This window comes from Epinephelus moara, chromosome 20, assembly GCF_006386435.1.
Source record: "Epinephelus moara isolate mb chromosome 20, YSFRI_EMoa_1.0, whole genome shotgun sequence".
NCBI lineage: Eukaryota > Metazoa > Chordata > Actinopteri > Perciformes > Serranidae > Epinephelus > Epinephelus moara.
The window spans coordinates 21,045,257-21,067,413 of NC_065525.1; the positions used below are offsets into that span (position 1 = coordinate 21,045,257).

Sequence of the window (22,157 nt, forward strand, 5' to 3'; positions counted from 1 at the left end):
AGCATGGACTGCTTTGTTGAGCGCAGTGACACTGAGAGCATTATATCTTACACAGGTTAAACTGTATAATTTATTTTCCAAATGTAATAGTATTTTTAACGAATCATTCAGTGTGTAATGCATACCAAACTGAAAGCCTTCAGTTCAATACAAATTTGTGTTTTAAGGCACATGTAGTGATGGACCTACCAAAGCATCCAGCACAGTTAAAGAGTTGCAGCATGTAGACACAAGACATGCATTCAGAAGATAAATGCGTCTCTTTCTACCATGTGCAGCATTTTAGGTTACATACATTAAGCCCAGAGGACAGGTGTGCTATCAGATCTGTAGCAGCCTTGTGTTTGAATCCTCCTCATCCAGTCCACCTGGGGATTATTGTGAAAGAGCGTGACGCTTGTTCACCTTTTAGAGAATATTTTTAGTTACTCTTAGATTTGGTGTTACCTCTGTCTCTGTAACAAATTCCCTCAAACTCCCAAAGCAGCCTGATGGCTCTGATGGATGATACGCTGAAACCAAGAGGGGTTTGTGAGACAAACACAATTCATATATGAGCGTATTGAGACACAGAACTGGAAGCTCAGGTGGGACCATGTGTATCCAGTTTTTCTTATCTGGGTTAGTTACTCAGTCCAATTAATGTACAATTGTTCAGCTATTATAAGTACAAATACTGTAGGAGTCGTTTTGTCAACTGTGAATCTCAAAACTCTAGAGGACACAATGATACCTATGACTCTGTGTCTACAGATTAATTATTAACTGTTAATATGAAAGACACACTTGGTCCTCCACACATCCTCCTCCCTGTTCCCACACATACTCACTGAGACGGCAGAGACCACCTTCCCCCACGCTTTATTATGATAATCAGTCCATCGATAGTCTATTTTTAGCTCTGAATCTCCCCCGCTCCGCTTCTCCCACTTGGTGACTTCCTGTCTAATTATACAAACATACGTATGAATACTCGTGCACATTCTCCAACTCAATCGCTGGCCTCTGTGGATACACAGTGAGGTTAACCAATTGTGCCTTTTCTCTTCTCACTGCCTCTTTCTGTTTTTCTCTGCTTGCCACTCTTCTGCCACTCTATTATTTAGTAAAGGTCTTTGTCCTCTTATCGTCTGACACCCAGCTGAGTTATTTCAGTATATCAGCTATTTTAGCTTTTCCTCCAAATGGAATTTCCTTGTTATGGTTCTATGTAATCTCTTTCCCTTTTTTTCCCCTCTCACACACACTCCCACCAACATGAAAATATTCTGTAGCGCTCAGTCGTCATGGTTTGAGGCAGAGAATGTCTTCAACCCCTAACGTGGCAGCTCCGAAGCTTTTCCGTGCTGTTATGGATTTAAGTAATTTAAGCCATAAATCTCTATGGCACTCATACTCCTACTCGCAGCGTCACCTCTGAGAGGTTTGTCTACACTGGCTGATTGCAATGCAAAGACCATTTTTGGCTCACAGCCAACTTTATCCTTTATTAGCGAGAGCACGACATCCAATCAATAGTCAGCAGCAGTGTGTTTGGCTCAGGGGAAGCGTCGCTGCCTCCTCTCAGTACAGTCTGCTGCCATTTTTTAATTTGAGCACCTGTGCAGCTTGTCCTTCTTTGTTCAACTTATTTATTAAAGCTCTGCTGATGAGTTTTTGTGGCTCGGTATTAGAGCTAGGCAGTATATTGATATTATAATCGAAATCATGATACAAGACTAGATATAGTCCTAGATTTTGGATATCGTAATGTCCTAAGTGTTGTCTTTTCCTGGTTTTAAAGTCTCCATTACAGTGAAGTGATGCAATTTTCTGAACTTACCAGACTATTCTAGCTGTTCTATTATTTGCTTTTACCAACTTAGTCATTATATTCACACTACTGATGAGAATTTATCAAAAATATTTTTGTGTAAATATATTGTGAAAGCATGAATCGCCAACCCTACAATACCATATTGATATTGTTGTATTGATATAGAGGTATTTTGTCAAAAATATTGTGATATTTGATTTTCTCCATATCCCCCAGCCCTACTATGTATGTACAAAAAAATATAATGAGAAAATCTGCTGTACTGAGCTGAAGACATTTCAGCCTTCATCTACAGGGCTTCATAAATTATGGATTGTATTTGCATCAATTCGGCCTCTACCTGGGTGTTTTGAGGATTAGAAAAGAAAAGTTGGTAAGGTTAAAGATAGATACAGAGAAAGGAAGGTAGCAATGGGGGCAGAAGGAACAGAGTATGGATTTTGCTGGGGACAGTGTTCGTTTTAATAAAAAAGGTCTACTTTACAGTTATTTCGTGGGTGTTGCCAAGGGAAAGGGAGAAGTAAGAGCAGAGAGCAAGGGAGAAAAACAGGTAATGTGTTCAGCTGCTATGAGTAGCAATGTATGAAAAGGACGGAAGAAAGAAAAGAGGAACAGTCGGCCTATATGCCTATCTCAAGGCCAGATAGTCGATCAATATTCCCAGCTCAGATCCAACAAGATGCTGTCTCTCCCTCTCTCTTTCTGCTCTGTTGGTGTGTCCAGTGAAGGAAGCTGTGGGAGAGGGCCATTGGCAGGTCATCAGTATTCCAGCAGGCTCTGCCTACTCTGGTGTGGGCAGCAGAATAATTTCATTCTGATCTTACAGATCAATAGCTGTACCCAGTGGAAGGCGACCAGCCCCGCCTGGCTGGCTGAGCTGCTACGGTATTCAGAGTAGCACTACACACGAGATGAATGGTCCCCTTAAGACTTATGTTTTATTTTAACATGCAGTACAGTTCATGTAATGGGCCCCATTGTGCTGGACTGTGAAGCTTCTTCATGTAGTTTTTTTATTTCAGTAAATGTAAGATGATAGTATCCTTGGTACCCTATGGTGGCACTTTGCCAGGCACTGTGTGTATATGAAGTGGGGACAAAATACCAGAAACGCCCGATAATATAATGCAATTCAATAAAACACCCACCAAATATAGACTATATGTACGAAGCTCATACTGTAAAATGTTAGTATGTAACTGAGTCAGAGAAATGATGAGTCAACTCAGGGGGTGGGGTAGATATTTATTATACCTTGTGATGTAATGCAATTTCATCTCTAATCCAAGAGGCCTTGTCAGTCCTGACTCCTCACCAGTCAGCTACAGCTGAAAAACCCTCTTGGTTTAGAGGTGAGCAAGTCCAGTTGCCTGCAATGTAGCATGTAGAATGTTGGATTGATGTTTATGTGTATTTTTAGACATATTTAAATTTTTGAAAAGACAAATAAAACCTTAAGAATTAGAAACTTAAAAACTATCAATAATTTGGTTATTGTTTGGTCTCAAAAAAAGGTATTCATGCTTGATAAATGACACAAATGATTGCCAGTTAATAAAAAGTTCCATTTATTTTCCTGTTGTCTTCTCCAATAATTGATTACTTGGTTGAATGTTTCATCTCTAAAGAAAAGACAGCCAGACTACCTATTACAGCTGAGATAAAACTGCTGTCTAGCATTTGTTTGTTCTGTTTCGTTTGTTTGTTGTGGCTTGAGGTTGCCAAATATAAGTATTACTAATCTACATTCATGTACAACCATGTTGTATATGTAAACTATAGTTTAGAGCAGTGCTCTCCCAAGTGTGGGCCGTGGCCCCCTGGTGGGATGCAGAGGTATTGGGGGTGGGCCACAGCCTGGGTTATATTAAAAATCTTGCCTGTTACAAATTCATCCAAATATATAAACTTTGTTCTGAAAAACAAATTCAAATTGCAATATATCAATAATTAATCCTTGTACATTAACTAGCCAGCCTTGAGACTGAATTCACTGAGTCTGTGGTGAATTTAATTTGTGAAACAACAGGAGAAACTACAGTTAAATCATTCCACATCCAGAAGCCATGGATTACCAGAACCATCTGGAAACATGGACAATTATAAAGCAGCAGCCAACCGTGTAAGAAGAGACAAAAAAGGACTAAATTGCAGTGTACACGTTGATGGAGCTGACAGGATCTCATTTCACAGGAGTTAAACCATGTATGACTACATGTGACAAATAAATGATTATTTCATCGATTGATTGATTGGTTGCTGTACAAAAACAATATGTCACAGAATGGGCTGTGAGAGTTACTGAAATATTAAACCATCCTGTTACCACATGGGACATCACACACAGTCACATCTCTTAGTAACACCTGTCTGACAGCAGTGTAAAGCTAATGAATCAACAACATAGTCACGCTGTGCAGTATATGGCCCTTTATAAGCATTGCATTCACAATATAGTCAACTGATTTTAAGTGTTGATCAGAGTTGGAGTACATCATACATTGTGGATTGTTGCACACACTCAGAGACACACACATTCTCTCACAATCCTACCTGTGGTGTTTTGGATTTATGGTGTCCTGCTGAGCTGTGATCAGCTTGGAGATGGGATTACTGTTGGCACAGTGGGTACTTCACCACCATTTAGAGCTACAAAGAAAACACAGTAAAGCGTATACTAAGGTTGTCAAAAGTATCGACACTTAAATACTTTTTTGATACCACAAGCTTAAAATGATATGACCTCTGTTAGTTATAAATGTGATAGGATCTAAAGTACAGAAAAAACTATAGAAAAGTATAAAGTATAGAAAAACAGATCTGCAGTCAGATTTTCAACCCGAGGCTGCACAGATGAAACAGAGTGGAGGATATTCAACTGGTCCTCAATCTGTGGCTGTAACAGCATTCTCTCCAGCAACAAACGAGCTACGTGACTGCAGACATGTGTTCAGTGACTTTTTGTGTTCCAGCACTGTGTGCAGGTTGTTTACAACAGAAGAATAAAAAAGTATCCGTTTTTGTGTGCCTAGGATTTTGTATGCCTCCACGCTGGTGACAGCCGTGGCCAGAGGCATTATGTTTTCAAGTTGTCCATTCATCCGTCCGTCCCATTCTCATTAACACGATATCCCAGCAATGCCTTGAGGGAATATTTTCAAATTTGTCACGAGCATCCACTTGGTCTAAAAAATAAAGTAATTAGATTTTGGGTTAGGGTTAGGGTAAAGTCAAGGTCACTTTGACCTTGCGCCTGTCCCATTCTTTTGATGATATCTCAAGAACACCTTGCAGAAATGTCATTACATCTGGCACAAACGTCCACTTAGACTCAGGGTTAAACTGATTAGATTTTGATGGTCAAAGGTCGAGATCAAGGTCACGATGACATCATAATGCTTTGCAAAAACACTTCAGGAACAGAAGTGGAAACATTTGGTCAGATACTGAATTGGTGACACTAATCTTAAATGCCTGTCTTGAACCTGTGCCGATTGTATTGATCTTTTGTGCTGCTTGGTTGAAGATGTGTGTGAAGCCTGAGCCTCCATGTTTCATCAGAAAATACGCCCTCAAAGTCTTCACTACATGTATTATATGTATTAAATGTAAACTACAACTTGACTTGTTGGCAGAGGCATACAACCATGAGGTGGTAATTCTAGTTTTTCTTTTTGCCGTGGTGTCGAAAGATGTATCGATTACCATTTTTTTCACACTGGTATCAAATCTTCTGTATCATGATAACTCTAGTACACACATATAAACACACGGGCAGAGATTAGTGCAAACAAACACAGCTTTCTACACAGTATGGCAGTGTTGCACAGCCTTATAGACCAACGATAGATGTCTAATGTGCTGGTATCACTTCTTTCTTACTCATTAGGTGTTGCTAAGCTGCCATTTGTGCTCCCAGTGGTGAAGTAAATACAGCAAAGAATGTTTGGTAGATGCACTACAGGAGCAAAGTGGTGACAGACGATCAATAGAGGTCTAATGATTAAGATATCACACTCCGGGAGAGTTAGAGGATCCCGCACTCCATGAGATGACTAACCCCTCACTCACTCAGTGTTTGTACATGGTTGTATGTGTGCAAAATGTGTCTACAACACATCCACCACCTGCTGTTTTCATATCCCACTGCTCACACTTCAATTACGTTACTAGTAAATGTTTTTTACCCTCCATTAATACCAGAGCACATGTTGTGTGTTTTTGGCTTCCTACAGCCTTGTCAAAACTGCAGATCACCTTTCAGACCTGCACACTTTGAGCGTTAGAGCACAATTCATCCTCTTCAGCTAGATCTGATACTCTGGCAACTGCACGGCCAGAATGTCAGATCTGGTTGAAGCCACGGCGCGATCAATCCGACTTAGCTTTTACCATGCGAGTCCTGGGAAAAGCTCGGAGAGTGTACTCCCTCTCCACGCTGGGCCAATGACTGTTTTCAGGCATGATCAATGGAGAGCAGGAATCAACACCAGCAGACTTCACTGAGCCCTAAGCTGAAAAGTCCAGTTGGCAGAGACACAAACACAGCACCTCATTAAACTCAAAACTCCCATGGCTGCCATCACACAGCTGAGCCTCTGCGGTGCAGCACTGATGGAGAGCTCTAGAGCGTTGATGTAGGGAGGCTCTAATTGCAGCGTGGTGATGTGGTGCCTCTGCATTCCTGCTGTTTGGACAATAATCCAATCGGCACAGTATTGTATGCTGTGTAAGGACGTTTGAGTTATGCTTGGTAAAAGTGCCGTATTGATGAACTCATTACAAAAACAGCACTGGGTTGGCTCGTGGGGCCTGAATGATGGTGGTTTGCTGTTTGAGCATGCTTTCCCATATCCTCTCTAGCAGTCTCTCTCTCTGTCTCTCACTGTCACTCACATACAATTGTGTGAATGGATTTGGCTATCACAAGTGATGACTCCTCACTCAGCCTCTTCTGTTCCATTTCCTTTCCCCTCCCACTTCCTCCGATACACTTTGTAGCCTCAAATCTCTCGTCTTTTTCTGTCCAGCCTTTTTCTCTGGGCTCTTTCTCTGCCTTCCTGCCTTTTCTTCTCAAGTGCCCTATTTGGCTCTGATGACCTCTCTCCCTTTCTCTTCCTCTGTCGCTCTTTCTCTCTCTGCAGGTACCACCAGGCAGCCTAAGGAGGGGGAGGTGCCGGGGGTGGACTACAACTTTGTGAGTGTGGAGCGTTTTATGGAACTGGAGCAAAGTGGAGCCCTGCTAGAGAGTGGAACCTATGAAGGTGAGTGTTGGCAGCGTCCTGGCCGCTGTGCAGGGAACATTTTGCATCTGCGAGACAAGTGCGGTAGCTCAGGGAGCAGAAATGGGAACATATGTTTTAGTGGAGCTATTTTGCTATTTTAGAATTCAGTCTGCCATCTTGTGCTACTCAGTAAATATCTTTCCGTGATGGATCAGGTGTGTCAGGTGATGCTCTTACACACAGCTTAAGTAAACAAAATGAGTCTTATGCACTGAGTCATGTATTACAGCTTCCTCTGGTGGTTGTTAAACGGCTGGTTGACTTGTGTGTGCGTGCTTGTGTATGTGTGTGTGAGCTGGATGAATGCCATTTCCAAGTCATGTCAAGTCTGTGCATCTGCTTTGCTACACTGTCAGGGATACATCTACAGATGGGGGATTTGCTGGTTCATTTGCCCAGTAGCGATTTTTGTGAGCATGTGCGGCTGAACACACTCACGCAAATGATGTGTGTGAATGCATTCGTGTGTGTGTGTGTGTGTGTGTGTGTGTGTGCGTGTGTGTGCGCATGTGTGTGCGTGTGTGTGGTAGGGGCGGGGTTTACAGGCACATGTACGCTTGCGTGTGTGTTTCCTTTCTACGTGTTCCTTTCATAACAGTGTGTGTTGCATGTGTACAGTGTATGTTTCCCTTAACACAGAGTTTATTTATGCCCACTGGGGGAAGCTGTCTCTTTCTGGGTGGCTGCACTGGAGGTGCTGCAACTCATTTTGTAATGCACATTAAAATAAGAGAGAGGAAAAGAAGGAATAAGAGAGATGGTAGGTAAGGCAGCAAAAAGACGTAGAAAGATATATGTATAGATGTTAGTGAAAATCTGACAAGGAGCATCATCAGGAAACTCCTCAAAGTAATTGCAATGCTTGTGTGTGTTTGCGTGTGTGAGTGTGTGTGTGTGTGCAAGGCTTGGTACACATAAGAGCTTACGTATATGATGATGTGAGATGAGTCACAGCTGAAGGTGGATATTGAACTGTGCATAAAGCCAAAATGCCTTCAGGCGAAACCAGAAGCATTCAGGATCAAGGGAACATTGCATTTTTAAAACCAGTGTGGTGCATAAGGAGGAACCGTGGCCTAAACTTGTCTCAGTATGCTTTATGTTCTGCAAAGCATCCCTTCAGGTTGTCCTTAAGCTTTCACAGGTGGGCGCTTGCTGCCTATGCAGTTTCATATTCATGTCTTTGTTTACATGCACCAGTATATGCGCATTTATATTTTGTTATGATGTGATAATTCTGTTTGGTAGCCAGCAGGATAAGTGTACTCACTGAAGAAGTGGCTGTGATAGAGCCCTTTGCTAATATCTATCCGCCTGCTGCTGGGATGAAAGTAAACTGATGTCTGTGGACTCTTTTCTGCTGATCCTCCTTTTGTCCTTTATTGCGGCCTCCTTCCCTCGTCTTTGCTCAGCTGTTGTTCTCCTCCCATTGCCCCTGTCCTTTCTCTTTGTTTCTTCTTTGTGGAACCCCCACTCCTCTCCACTTTGAGGGATTATAAAATAAGACATCTCTTCCTCTCACTCACACTCAATATTTAATCACAAAATATATTTCCCTAACAGCGAGGGTCTTGAATTTCAAAGTAGAGCTTTAGTGTTGTTTAAGAGAAAATAGCACAGAGAAAGAAGGTTATTCACATATATATAGCACAGCACTGAAATCACAGAAGGTTTAATGTCAATCCAAAAAAAGAAGTATACATGTATACTTTTGATATATTGAGGATGTTTCTATCTGCAGTAAGATACCCTGAGGACCTTCATGTACTCTTCTTCTCTTCATTGTACTGAACTTCAGCCATTCTTAGATGTGTTTCTACCAGCAGTACCAGTACAAAGTACAGTGGGTGTGAAATGACAGACGCCCAATGCTATATTTGTATTTTGCTTGTATTCTTGTACTTGCACTTCTAAACAGAGCTGCTTTGCACCTACATGAGTGGAATTACACAGCTCAGGTTATGTTTGTACAGATCAGGTGGTTCTGATCAGTTTTGTTACCATTTTATCACAACATTGTTCCTGTTTCTACCTGCTGAGCTTATGCACACAGGAAGTATAGCCTAATATGATCCAATGACGGATAATCGAAATGAGAAAATATAATTTTCTGTTATGTAAGTGGGATATTTACATGGAGGAATGCTGTAAGGAAAACAAAGACAGTTGCTTTTCTCACTGTACCTGAAGTTGTGTTCATAGCTGTATTGTACACATGTAAATTCACCCAAATATGACTTACTGAATGCACACTTTAAAAACTTTAGTCAAACAAAACTATACACACACAACACCTAAATGAATATGGAGACATATTGTCCTAAGACACTGTAGTTATAGCCTGACTGCACAGCTATCATTTTGTTCTGAAATAGGTTTGTGTGCATCATTAAGCAGAGAAAACACAGTGACAGGGATTTCTTGGCTTCCAAAACTTTAATTTATCATAAAAAGGGACATCGTCTTCCCTTGGGGACGTATTTAGAGTGCTATATTTATATTTAGAATTATGTATTTTTGTGCTTTAGGATTCTGCACCAACTTTCTTTCCTCAGGAGAAAGTAAAATCTTCTCCCAACCCATTAAGGACACTGTCTGCTGTTGAGGATACAACTGGGTATAATTGAAACTCCCAACTCTCACTAATATGTTACACTTCCTGCTAACACTATAATAATCTTCCTCCAAACATACAGGTGTAGTTCAGGAAAAGTCAGCTTAATTATGAAGAAGAACGGACAGCTGGTTTGGGCTTTGAGAGCCAGTAAACTAGTGAGTCGACTAATGAGCAGAACACAACTTGTATCAAACCCAAAAAGTGGAAAGAGAGACTATTTTACCACCATACCTTAATGTGGACCTGTCCATTAAAACAAAACCCAAACCACACCTTGACCAAATCTGAAAGAACCTGCGTGACTTAGTTTTCTTCTTCCAGTTCAATAAAACACAGATAAACGCTTTTGTTTGCTAATTTGCTCATGTGCTGAGATTTTGTATGAAGGTTACACAGAGAGACAGTGTCTAAGAACGCAGGCTACATGAGCAGCAGCATGTGTTGTTGGGTCCACTCTTACATCTACACAGACCCAACGCACATGGCCAAATTGACTAGACTAGAAAGTCTAGACCTCAGTTCTATCCTGACTTTAACAGATTCTGTAGTCTGAAATGTACGAAGGGCAGATGAGGGTACGCTACAAACTAAGGAAACAGTTCTGGATGAAGAGTCACGGACTGTGTGTACATGCACAAAATATTCAGTTTTTTCCCTTATTCCAAAAAAAGACAATATTCTTACTGAGCTGTTTACATGGTTAAAGAGTATTCCACTCAATGCAGCCCTGAATGCTCTGATTAACGCGCCCTTACAAGTCATTTATCACGTCAAAATATGGAAAATAAGATCAAAATAAGATGTTTTCTACTCGGATAAGTTCTACCACGTGAACGCAGCCTCCCTCTTTCATTCCCTCAACCACCTTCTTGAAAATTGCGATATTTGTGCATACCCAAAAACCGGTTAATAACCAAGTCTTTCATAATGTTTAAAGTTGGTGTGTTTCTCCTTCCGACCAGAATTGTGGGCCTTTCTTTTGGGCATGCATCTCTACCCCAACTGTTGACTAGCTGATCTGTGTACAATGCACAGAGTTAAGTGTAAACGAGCAGAATGCTAAATGTCACAAACTGTGGTAAAAACCCCAAATGAGATGCATTTTCCGAAAGCACTGTATACATATCCACACAATGCTCCTAAAACCCAAATAACATTGGCATATCCTGTGTGTTTTAACTGCAAAATGCTACATTCTGAAAAAAGCCTAACTTGAAATATCCAAACAGAATATGGTGTTTGCAGGATAATGTTGTCATATTCTGAATGATGGTGGAATATTAGAGTGCATGGAACATACTGAATGTTGCACTGTGGATGCCATAGGTTTGTTTATTTTGTGTCTATAAAATGTTGTATTTCAAAAGACTTTAAGGTATTATCTGTTTTTCCACAGTCATTCAGTAAGTTGGTCCAGATGACAATGATGATTAGATGATAAATTGACTGTAGATGCCCGAATTTCCTTCTTTTCTAGATTGGGTGAGTCTTTGGTTTGTGAGAAGGCAGAAAACTTTCATAGGTGAAAGGAGGAGATGGAAGCACATTAATGACATTGACTTCCATGTGTGGGGTTGCCATTTGCTCTCAGTATTGTGTTGTTTTTTGTTGTTGTTTTATTCTTCTTTATTCATGAGAAAGCACCTTATTTTGACTCCTCTTGTTTCTACATTTGTGTTTTAGTGGGGTCTGAATGGGTAACTGAGGAAGTTTGAGTCTGATGTTTCTGATTTACATTGGTGGCCCTGTTCTATTCAATATATTACAAGTCATAATAAAATATTTGTTTGGGTCAGTCCATGTTTTCAGGCCGGCAGGTTCGTCTGAAGATCTCTGCTGCCTCATCGCTAACACTATTTTCTTCCTGAAACATAAGCCACCGTCTAGATGCATAAAATTGATCAGATTTATTAGTAATGCTTAGTTTCCAGGCAAAAACACAGATATCTCTGCTGCCCTCCGTTGAGACTGCTAAGTCTTACATTTTGAAAGGCAATCATCTGTTCAAAGTCAGAGTTGCCCATGAGCAGTAGACCTCCACTCTGCCTGCCAGACGGTGTGTTACATCACCTGAGATCTCTCTCTAGTTGTACATGTAGCCTCTAACACCAATGCCGCTGTGCCTCAATGCCCTCAGATAACTTCTACGGCACACCGAAACCTCCAGCGGAGCCGTCTCCCGCAGCACCTCCTCTGAATGTAAGTGAGGCCCTGCTGCCCGGAGCCCGGCCCAGCGCCCAGGGCAAGAGGAAGAGGAACCAGTCAGTCAGCAACATGGAGCAGCGTGCCAGCCTGGAGCCGCCTGAGGAGGAGGAAGAGGAGAGCCCGGTTGTCAATGGCAACGGGGTGGCCATCACACCAGGTACAGTAGGATGAAGGAGAAAAACATCAATTTCCTGTTGATGTTTTGTAACACATTTTTCTTCTTCTTGTGAATGAAATTTGATTCAAACACGGTCTGTTTCCCATGTGTTGTGACCGTGATGACATTTTAAAACATCATGTTTTGTTTAGGAGAAAATCTGTCTGGAAGGCCTGAACTGTCCCCAGGGTTATTTATTGCTGTCTCACTGCTATGATAAAGTAAAACCATAGAAACAAGTCAGTTGTCATAGCAATTGTTACCTTTCTTTTTTATTGTCCTTTATGGGTATATCAAGAGTCTCTTCTCTCTGCAGTTTACACAGTCCAGCCTATGCAAATGGCCACAAATCTGACAACAAACTGTACCCTGACCAGTCATTATAGACATTAACAGACTCTGTTGGCATCAGTGTGAACTGCACAGGTTCTCAATAACCTTATATAACAGAATGCACAAGGGCACCTTAATGTCTCCACTATTATTACTGTCCAGAGTCTCATTTTGGCTTCAGCTCTCGTCCCTCTGTCCTCTCATTTCTCCGTCTCTCCTGCTGTCTTTTCTCTCCCGCCACTGGCCTTTGTCCTTGTTTCTATTAATACCCCAACTCTCCCCTCTCTCTTTCTCTCCTCTACCATCTCCTTCCTTCTGACCTCGCTTGCTTTTCCTTCGTCTCTGTGGTCCTGTCCCTTCTGCCCTCTCCTCTTCCTTCTCCCTCCCCCAACTCTCTTTGTAGTCTGTGTTGTTGTAGCATGTCATATATTTTCCACTACTACTTACTGTCATGTGTTCTCTATTTATACTTACTTAGACTGTAACAGAAAAAAAATACAGTAATCCCTTTTTTGACATGCTGGTTCAGCCTTCACAACAAAACTATAAATCTCTGTAATTTAATGAAAGACTTGACACATGAAGGACTTATCTGCCTGCCTGATTTTAAACAGTGACAAAATGAGTTCCTTACTACACCTGTAACAAAAACAACAACAAAAAATAGCTATAGAACCTGTTGTGGTGAAAAGTTCAGTGTGACTTATGCCTCCCATACACTAGAAGACTTTTAAGAGACTAAAGTCTGACACCTCACATCTAAAGACAGTGCAAAGGCTGGGGATGTTGGAGGGTCACTTTTTGCAAGATGTCAATTAGATTCCATTTGAGATTATTTCCCATCCTACTCATGGTGAAAAATATTATGTTTTTGGGTTGTCCATACATACAGACTGACAGATAGACGTCCATCCCATCCTTATGAGCATGATATCTCAAGAACGCGTCAAGAGAATTTCCTGTTGCTCTTACATTAAAAGTTCCAATAGACTTAATCACAGTCTTTGTTTACAACAACTTCTGGGTAGATACCGCCCCATGTTATGTACATAAAATGAAACAGCTAAGCAAACACTACCTCAATTGGTTCGTTTTTAGCCACCTAAAAAATATCAATATTAGTTTAATGTATACTATGTTGAGAATATTTTTACCATTCACCTTGCCATCAGGCAACCTTTTCTGATGGGGAACTGAGGCCAGTATCTCAAAATCACCAGTCTCCTTTGCCAAAAACAGTGATTTTACTTCGCAGTAAACGTGCGTTGCTGGTCTACCGCTGCCTGGATTGGTGTGTAAGGTGAAGCAGTAAAAATATAGCGATTTTTTTGGTTGGGTCTTTTTAGGTGGCTAGAATAGGGATGCACCGATCCGATATCTGGATCGAATATCGGTCCCGATATCATCAAAATAGATGGATCAGGTATCGGAAAATGCAATCTATACCTGATCTGTTTCATTTTATCTTAGGAAAGAATTGTTTAGTCATCAATGCCTGATGTCTTTAGTCTTTTCTATTCTACATGTAAAGGTATATAGCTTTTTAGGTCAACCATGGTATCAGATCGGTATTGGGTATTGGCTGATACTCAAAGCAACAGCATCGCGATCGGTATGGAAACTGAAAAAGCTGGATCGGTGCATCTCTAGGCTAGAATACATTCTACTGCGGCCCCTGTCTATGGGAGTACATTGCTTAGCTTGCATTACAGTAGATTTCATTTATTAAAGATGCTAGCAAAGCAACACAGTACACAAAAAAAGTACAGCAGAAATGTCAGATAGGTCAGACCACCGTGATTAACTGTGTTTCTTAAAACATTATAGTTGCAGCTGAATCTGACAACAGAATTTTTTTATTTTTTTTTTACTGATTTCACATATAACCTTAATTCATATCAATTGCCGGTTGTATACCAATGAAGTGATAGCTGTAGGTAGGGCAACATCACAGTGATTTGGTTTACTGGAATATTATAGGACTATATAGTTTGTTACTTCTCTATCGTGTGCTCCTCATGCGCTGACTTAGATGCCACCAGCTTTTCTTGTCACTCTGAAATTCTTTTCCTTGTGTTTCTGACTCAGTCTCTGACCCCTAAAGTCTCTGTCTTTCCCTGTTCCTCCATTTCTGACATTCCCATGTTGTTTTCTCCTCATGTTCATTGTCCTCAGACCACATCTCTCTCACTCTCTCCCTCTGTCTCTCCTGGGGGTTCATAGCTCTGCAGTGGCCTGGCTCTGACTCATCATGCATGACGTGTGTAGTGTGCATCCAGGTCTGCATGTGTGCACACAGTGTATGTGAGAATAACTCTGTGTGTGTGTGTGTGTGTGTGTGTGTGTGTGTGTGTGTTGTGCTCCACAGAGTCCAGTGAACATGAGGACAAGAGCACAGATGCCTCTGGGGAAGTTGCTGTTGAAACGTCCAGCCAGACCCCAGCCTCTGCCGAGCCCCCCACCGAGGGAGAGGAGGCCCCAAAATCCCCCTCTAAATCCCCTGCCAAAGTTCCAGACATAGACGAGGAAGAGCTGGGTCCTCTGCCTGACAACTGGGAGATGGCCTACACTGAGAAGGGGGAGGTCTACTTCATAGAGTAAGAGAAACATATCCTATTTAAATACATTTTGACATGTTTAAAATACAAAGAAAGAATTTTACTTTTAGTGTTACAGGGGGTTAAGTCAAGTGTTTATAGTTATAATGAAAAACATTACCCTTGTAAATAATAAAAATGCTTTAAAACAAATCCAATGTAATGCACCTCACAAAGTGCACCTACTTAGTTTATGTATGGCTGAGTGTGTAAACTTTATAGCACTGCCCTCTGTGTTGAATAATTGATGTAACTTAAAGCTACTAATCAGACATACTGGATAAACACACACACACACACACACACACGTACATGCACAGCCATATAAACTTGTGCCCTCTGCTCTCACCCTTACTAATTAGTGGCTGAGGGCTAATTAGTGGATTAATGGCCATTTAGTTTACCTTAGAAATCCCCTTTTTTCTCTTTGCCCCTGCACACACACAAATACACACACACTCTTCTCGTACAGGTCATTAGTGTTACTTCGCACTCATCTCTTTCTCTTATCCTTTCTGTCAGTCTCTCTCTGACCTCTGTTTGCCCCCTCTCCTCTTATCGCCAGTCACAACACCAAAACTACATCATGGCTGGATCCCCGGCTCGCGAAGAAAGCAAAGCCACCCGAAGAATGCAGGGAAGACGGTGAGTGTGAACGACCTGCATACCTGTTTGCTCTATTGTTTTGTAAGCTTTAGTTTGTGTTCACTTGAGTCGAGCTCATCTTTCACCGTTTGTGGGAGCATGTCATCTCTGCATTTCCTGCTGTTTGTGTACCCGTGTTGTCTGTTCCTGACTCACTGTTCCAGCGTGTTTTCCCTCCTCAAGAAAAAGAGCACAAAAATACTCTGTTGTTTGAGGTGTTTGTTAGTCTGCAGCTGGTCTCGCCGTTCTCCATAGGTTTTGGGAGGGGTACTCACACATACAAAGGAGGCTTTTTAAATCCAGAAAGAATAAGCTTGACAAATAAATTTACTTTCTTTAGGTTTGTTGTAGAGAGGTGATTATTAGCATAGAAGCACCTTGCAAGATATGCAGAGAGGATTCATTGTTATGCCTCATAACCAATTATCTACAGAAGTAATTTATTAAACTTACAATAAGACATTACTGACAAAAATCACAACAACAAAAAACCTTTGGCTAGACACAAGCAACACCCAAAACCTGTCCATCCTGTGAAAGACAGCTATTAGCTGGACGCAGACAATTTAACACCTACACTGGCACTCTGATAAGGAAATGCTTCAAATCATGGCGTTAGTTGTTACACCTTATTAAAAAGCGCTAATTATAACCGTGTGCTCCAGACCTCATCACTCCAGAACAAGATAATGTTGGCATTAGATATTTGTCTAGTTGTCAATAAATCTCATGAATAACTAAAAACAGTGTGTTAGTCCATGTCTTAATACTTTATGGCTATCCTTTCCTGTCTGTTAAATTAAGCTGGAAGCACATTTGTCCTGCTAATGATGTAAATCTTTAAAATGAGTCTCAATTATAGAGTTGTTTTTCCTAATGGCTAATTAAATCTGGGACAGGCAGAAATCTAGAAGAGGTAAAAAACAATAGAATTTTAAATGACACCCTCCTCCTGCAGTTTCCCCTCTCTGTCCTATGCCCCTGCCACCAGACGACCACAGGAATATGCACACGCTTCATACAGTAACCCAGTGTTTACCACTATTGATTTACTTAATCTTATTTCACTGTAGAGCTGCACACAGCAAATTCGCTCAGGCCCTCCTTGCCCTGCTCTCTCTCCGTTTCTCTCTCTGTTTATCAGACCAAAAACGAGACAAGAATGAGCTAGCCACCCCACGGTCCCTGCACCTTGTCCTGGCCACTGTGGACTGCTTCATCTCGAGGAGAGCAGGCATTAGCTCAGGAGACGGACCTTCAATGTGCGACTGTAGCGGCTGGAATCCGGCCAGTGCAAATCCCCCCAGTGTCGGGTGTCACAGTAGACTGGTGACCAGCGGCAGGTCTAACATTTGTAGCAGTAGCAGCAGCAGAAAGTTTGCTGATCCGGCAGTGAGCTTGAGCTGTCCAGTCGCCTGGAGCAGGGGATTGTGCTGGCCACTGATTGGGGGTCTGTCTCTGGAGCTGCTGCCAGCTCTCCTCCTAGCAAAGTGGTCTGATGAGCAGCCAGGAGTGAGGCTCAAGCTACCATTAGCTACATAAACGTAAACTCAAGTCAACTGCAGTCATAAACCTTTAGCAGTGGTTAGCAGAAGGCTAAACTATTATCATCTCTGAAGAGCTTTATTGATAGTGACAAGTGTTTTATTTTGTTTGTCAGACTCTCTTCTTTTTGTTAAGTCTGTTGTCCTTTTTTGGGTTGCTTTGCAGTGTAGGCAGTTGTTGCTAATGCTTGTATAGCATCTTTCTCTGCAGGATTCCATTAAATCAGACTTTAACTAAAGGGATGTGAACACGCATCTGTATTTGTAGAAAAGCCAATAGGTGTGGCCTTGCTTTAAAAAGACCTGTGATTAGCTAAAGTCTCTCATCACGGGTTACATCAGGGGTTGGCAACCTTTTTGATATTAGGTGCCATTTTTAAATTTTCTTGTTAGTGAGTGTAATAGAAATATAATGTTAATCCCTTGCTCCTCAACATGCTCCATAAAAACTTGTGCTTTGTCCTTACCTCTTATTGTTTGAGGCTTTGTTTCAATAAGCACCAGAGCTCCTCTCTGGCAGTTAAGTCACAGTATCTTGCTATGACCGCCAAATGTGGTATGTCATTCACATCCACACTCTCATCAAGCGCAATGCTAAAGTTGCAAACTTTCTGTGTGTGTGTGTGTGTGTGTGTGTGTGTGTGTGTTTGTCCTCTTGTATCATTCTGATTCTATTCTCTAAATTCGCAGCACAGAACCCTTCATGAGTTTTTTTTCCCCCCTTGCCAGCAGTTTGTGGAGTTTGAGTCCGAGGGTGGATAATTGATCAGTCAGTGCAATCAGAGCTGAACAGATCAGGCCGATGGATGAGAGGAGCAGCTGTGTGTGGTGAAAACAAACTTTTAGACCCAACACAATGAACAGCTAACTTTCAATTTCACTGCCCCTGGCATCCTGCTGCTCCATCTTAGTCCAGAGCACACATACAATGAATGACCAAATGGTAGACTTTCTATATTCTAACAGCGCTCCTAACGAACAGTCCAACTGCGATAATTGAAAATCAGTATATGGTGGCAGATGTTGTTATCGTGACAGGCCGTCACAAATAAATAAGTGTTGGAAACCTGCACTTAAATATTTCAAAAAACTCACTTGCATACTTATTGCTAGCGTGCCATTAGTTAAGATAATGGCACGCTAATGGTGGCACCCCAATGGTGGCACACACGCCTAAGGTTGCCAACCCCTGGGTTAGATTTTCTAAAGCCTGACAACAGAGCCAAGAAGAGATGCAGAAGTCTGGTGTTCTCTCAGTCCACTTGAATTACAATATGGTCAAAGTTTATTACGGTTTTTGCCCAATGAAGCCAAAATGAAACTGCCTACCTCAGCTTTAACGTCCTAAAACAGCTGGACACTGTAGTTTTAGCAACCATTGCTCAAACTGGAGCAAAGAGTGCATTTGTTGGGGAATAATTTCAGTTGTGAATTATTACATTTTTAATACTCTAGTGTATTGGTTCACAACCTGGAAGTTTTTGCAACTCCAAAAAAAAAAGATCCAAAAACAAACAGAACACATAAACTTATTTAATTTGAATAAATTGATCAGAAACAGACGTGTTCTACATGGTTGGACATCGCTGATGATGGTTTTGTAGTTGAAATGCGTCTGTTTCATTTATTTTGCCCACATTAAATAAGTTAATTATCTGTGAGTGCCGGTGTTCTGTTTGTTTCTCAGCTTGCCTGTTTATTAGCAGTGAAGTGTTGAAGAGTCATCTCAGATTTTTTAACTTGAATAACTGTAATGGCCTGAAGAGGTAAATCTAAAAAACAAAGATTAGAGAAACAGCATTCTGAAAAATTGTGCCATTTTGTGTAGGAGAAATAGTTTTTTCTTCTCTAAGCTGTTCATCATGTCATGGCCCCCGTAGATTTATCCTGTGGCCCTCAAACAGGGTCCCACTCGCTCTAGTGAGCATTTACATCAGCAGAATGATGTATGTGGGACTGAGTGACTCATTCATGGGTTTTAAATAGTTAGACAACAAGGTCGGTCTATGGCACAGGGGAGGAAGCTATGTCAGGCGGAGAAAACTGCATGCACGCAGTACTTGCATGTAGGATGAATTCATTGGTCGTTTGTCTGTTCGGGATTTGTTGACAAGAAAAGATCATATAGAGTGTCACCAGCCTTGTTTGTTTTAATGCAGTAGGAATCAGGGGAAGCAAAGGCGAGAACAATCAATGTCATTGACTAAAAATTGAGAACAGTGGTTTAATACAATGAAAGTCCAGTGCTGAGGCCAGGCATGTAAATAAAATAGGGTTTATGCGGCGGGCCAGTGTGATCAAATTTATAACAATGAGGTGATCTTACATCTCTGCTGCTGTCACAGCCTTCGTTCAGCGAATTAGGTTGTGATGTGATTCAACAGAGCGAGATCTGAATCAATACCTTCTCTACCTCTCCTCTGTCCTCCATCCCTTCAATTTTCTCCCTCCTCCTCTCTCCCCCTACACTCCTTCACCTCACATCCGCCTCTCTCTCTCCCTTTCAGTCTCCCTCTCCTCAATTTTCCTCCTCCCTCTCTTTTTCTCTCCCTCCTTCATTCTCCGTCTCTCCCTCTCTTCCTCTGCCCAGTAAAGGGCCGAAATGTGACAGGAATTCTAATAACACCGCTCAGCTCTGCACAAACTGGTTCTCACTCTCTACACACATACACACCCGCACACACACCCACTACTGTTGTCAGTTCACAAACCCTTTTCACAAACATGGCCGACATACTTCAGCTTTGCCTTGGCAGAGCAAAGATCGGTTTTCACCAACGCCAGCAATATTCAGACGCCAAGATTCTGTCAGCTGCGATGCTCTGTGATCACTTATTTTGTGTTTTAATGCAACAACTTGCTGCTGCTTCTGTCTGTGATCACCTCTGTGTTTCTGCGTTTATAGGTTTTAAACCAATACTTGAGTGTTGTCAGGTATCAGATCTAGAGAGAGCAGAAATCATGACATCACTGCAGTCATATCCATAGAAAATAACAAATGACAACCTGTAACAGACATTTATACCACATGGGTCTGTTTTTGATGAATTTTGTTAATTTAAAATATTAATAAAATATTAGATAAATAAAAATAAAACATTGTTAGTTAGTCACCATCTCTGTTTAGACGACTATGGAGTGAGCCATGTGACATAAAGTTGAGAGTTATGTTCCAGTGTTTGATTGTACAGAGGATACTGTAAAGTGATCATGTCTGTCAGGGTCAAATTGATCACTATACGTGGATGATTTTTATAACTGAATTTTTCTTGTTTTGTCATGCAGATTACCATCTTATTGACATGTGTATATTCATTTATGAATCTGAAGAACTGAAATGGACAGTTTCACTGTTAACTGAATTTTACTGCCTGTTTCAAAATACAGAACAGCTGTGTCATTAATGGCAATATTAACCCACTTGACGAGGGCGGCTTCAACCACAGATGCTTTCCCTGTTGCGCATGTTTTCTGTCTCCATCACTATCAGCCAGGACTGTTTTTTTGTTGTTTAAGTAGACTGAACAAGGTAGTCTGAGAAACACTTCCGCTGATGCACATGGTTGACTCATTTTTGGCAATTTGTCAGGAGTTCTGAGGAAATTTTTCATTGGAAGAAAATTACTTTATTTTTCCCATCATGATGTCAGTGTGCACAGAGAACCAGCCTCAGGTTGCCAGCTAAAAGCAGACAGGTTACCATGAGACAAAGTAAAATGGGAATTCAGTTTTTAAAACAAATAGAATTACTGTAGTGTATGTTGCCATATCATGAAAAGACCCAAAATGAACACTGTAAGTGGAACTACTAGATTAGAAGCAAATTATTTAAACAGCATTGGTACTCTTTAGGAACGATTATATCCAAAACTTTTTGATCCATGTAAGTTATTGATCACTGTAACGTGATCTCTTTAAGCGATTTCCACTGTATTTGCACTATTACAAATGTCAATGTGATTGTGAATTAGGTTTTTTGCCCAGAAGTTGTGCTTTGGCTCTCTATAAGCTCTTACTTAGCCAGTTAGCATTTTGAAACCCTAGATCAGACCCTGGTATTCCTGCCTGAAGAAAGTGAGCTATGCAATTACAACACCTTTATTGTGGGATTGGACATGATGTTTTTTTCTTGTTTTTTGCCTTGCAATGCAGATCTGTGCCCTGCTTCTGTCTTTTTCTTTCTTTCACGCTTTGTTTTTATTCATTTATCTGCGCTTTATCCACTGTTTGAAGTTGAATTGGGCTTTTTTCTCCGTCTCATATCTTTGGGGATGCAGTGGTTAAAGGAAGTTAATGCTGAAGCGATCACCACAGCTAGAGGATTTTGAATCAAAGGCTGTTAGCAAAACATTTGTACGGGTCCTGGATGACACATCACATCCTCTCGCAGCACCTTTAAATTGATGCCTTCCAGAAACAGGTTTAGTTGCCAGGATTTTTTTTTTTTTTTCTTCTTCTTTTTTTCAGTATCAACAGCTCAGCAGCCACACGGATGACAGAAGGATATACAGTAGTTTAATCCAGCGTGCTACTCTACATTACTCACCCTGTTTTTATTTTCTTTTAATGATCACCCTGGTGTCCTGTAGCTCTTTTCTGATGTGCTCTTCTGCCTGTTTTCTGGTGTTTAAGCTTTCTGTGTGCTTGCTGTGCAGAAGGTGACTATTTAAAGGCAATTTTCCATTTTTTCCCCACATTAATGGACATGCAGTCTTTGAATGATGAAATATGCATGGAACCAAGGATGTCAGATTCTGCACAGAGAATGAATAAACAATAAATGTGGGGAGGGAACAGCAGGAAGAGGTGGTGCTGTTTTTAACTGCCCATCTGCTTGAAGGATTTCCCAGAGTCTCACAGCCTCAGGCAGGAAGCAGACAAACATTCAGACATACTCTCATCGATGCTGTTTCTGCATCTTCCCTCTTGTTATTCCCTTTCCGTGGCTTCCATCTCAT

The 22,157-nt window shown here is 41.2% G+C and overlaps 1 protein-coding gene across 7 annotated transcripts in view; it reads left to right on the forward strand.

Moving 5' to 3' along the window:
• LOC126407646 (membrane-associated guanylate kinase, WW and PDZ domain-containing protein 2-like) overlaps positions 1–22,157 on the forward strand; it is a 107,126-nt gene that overhangs the window by 44,566 nt on the left and 40,403 nt on the right. For all 7 annotated transcript variants that reach the window (XM_050072727.1, XM_050072728.1, XM_050072732.1 and 4 more), the window contains 4 exons: positions 6,961–7,080; positions 11,856–12,080; positions 14,782–15,010; positions 15,576–15,655. In XM_050072727.1, coding sequence (XP_049928684.1) covers positions 6,961–7,080; positions 11,856–12,080; positions 14,782–15,010; positions 15,576–15,655 — 654 coding nt within the window. The remainder of the gene's footprint in view (positions 1–6,960; positions 7,081–11,855; positions 12,081–14,781; positions 15,011–15,575; positions 15,656–22,157) is intronic.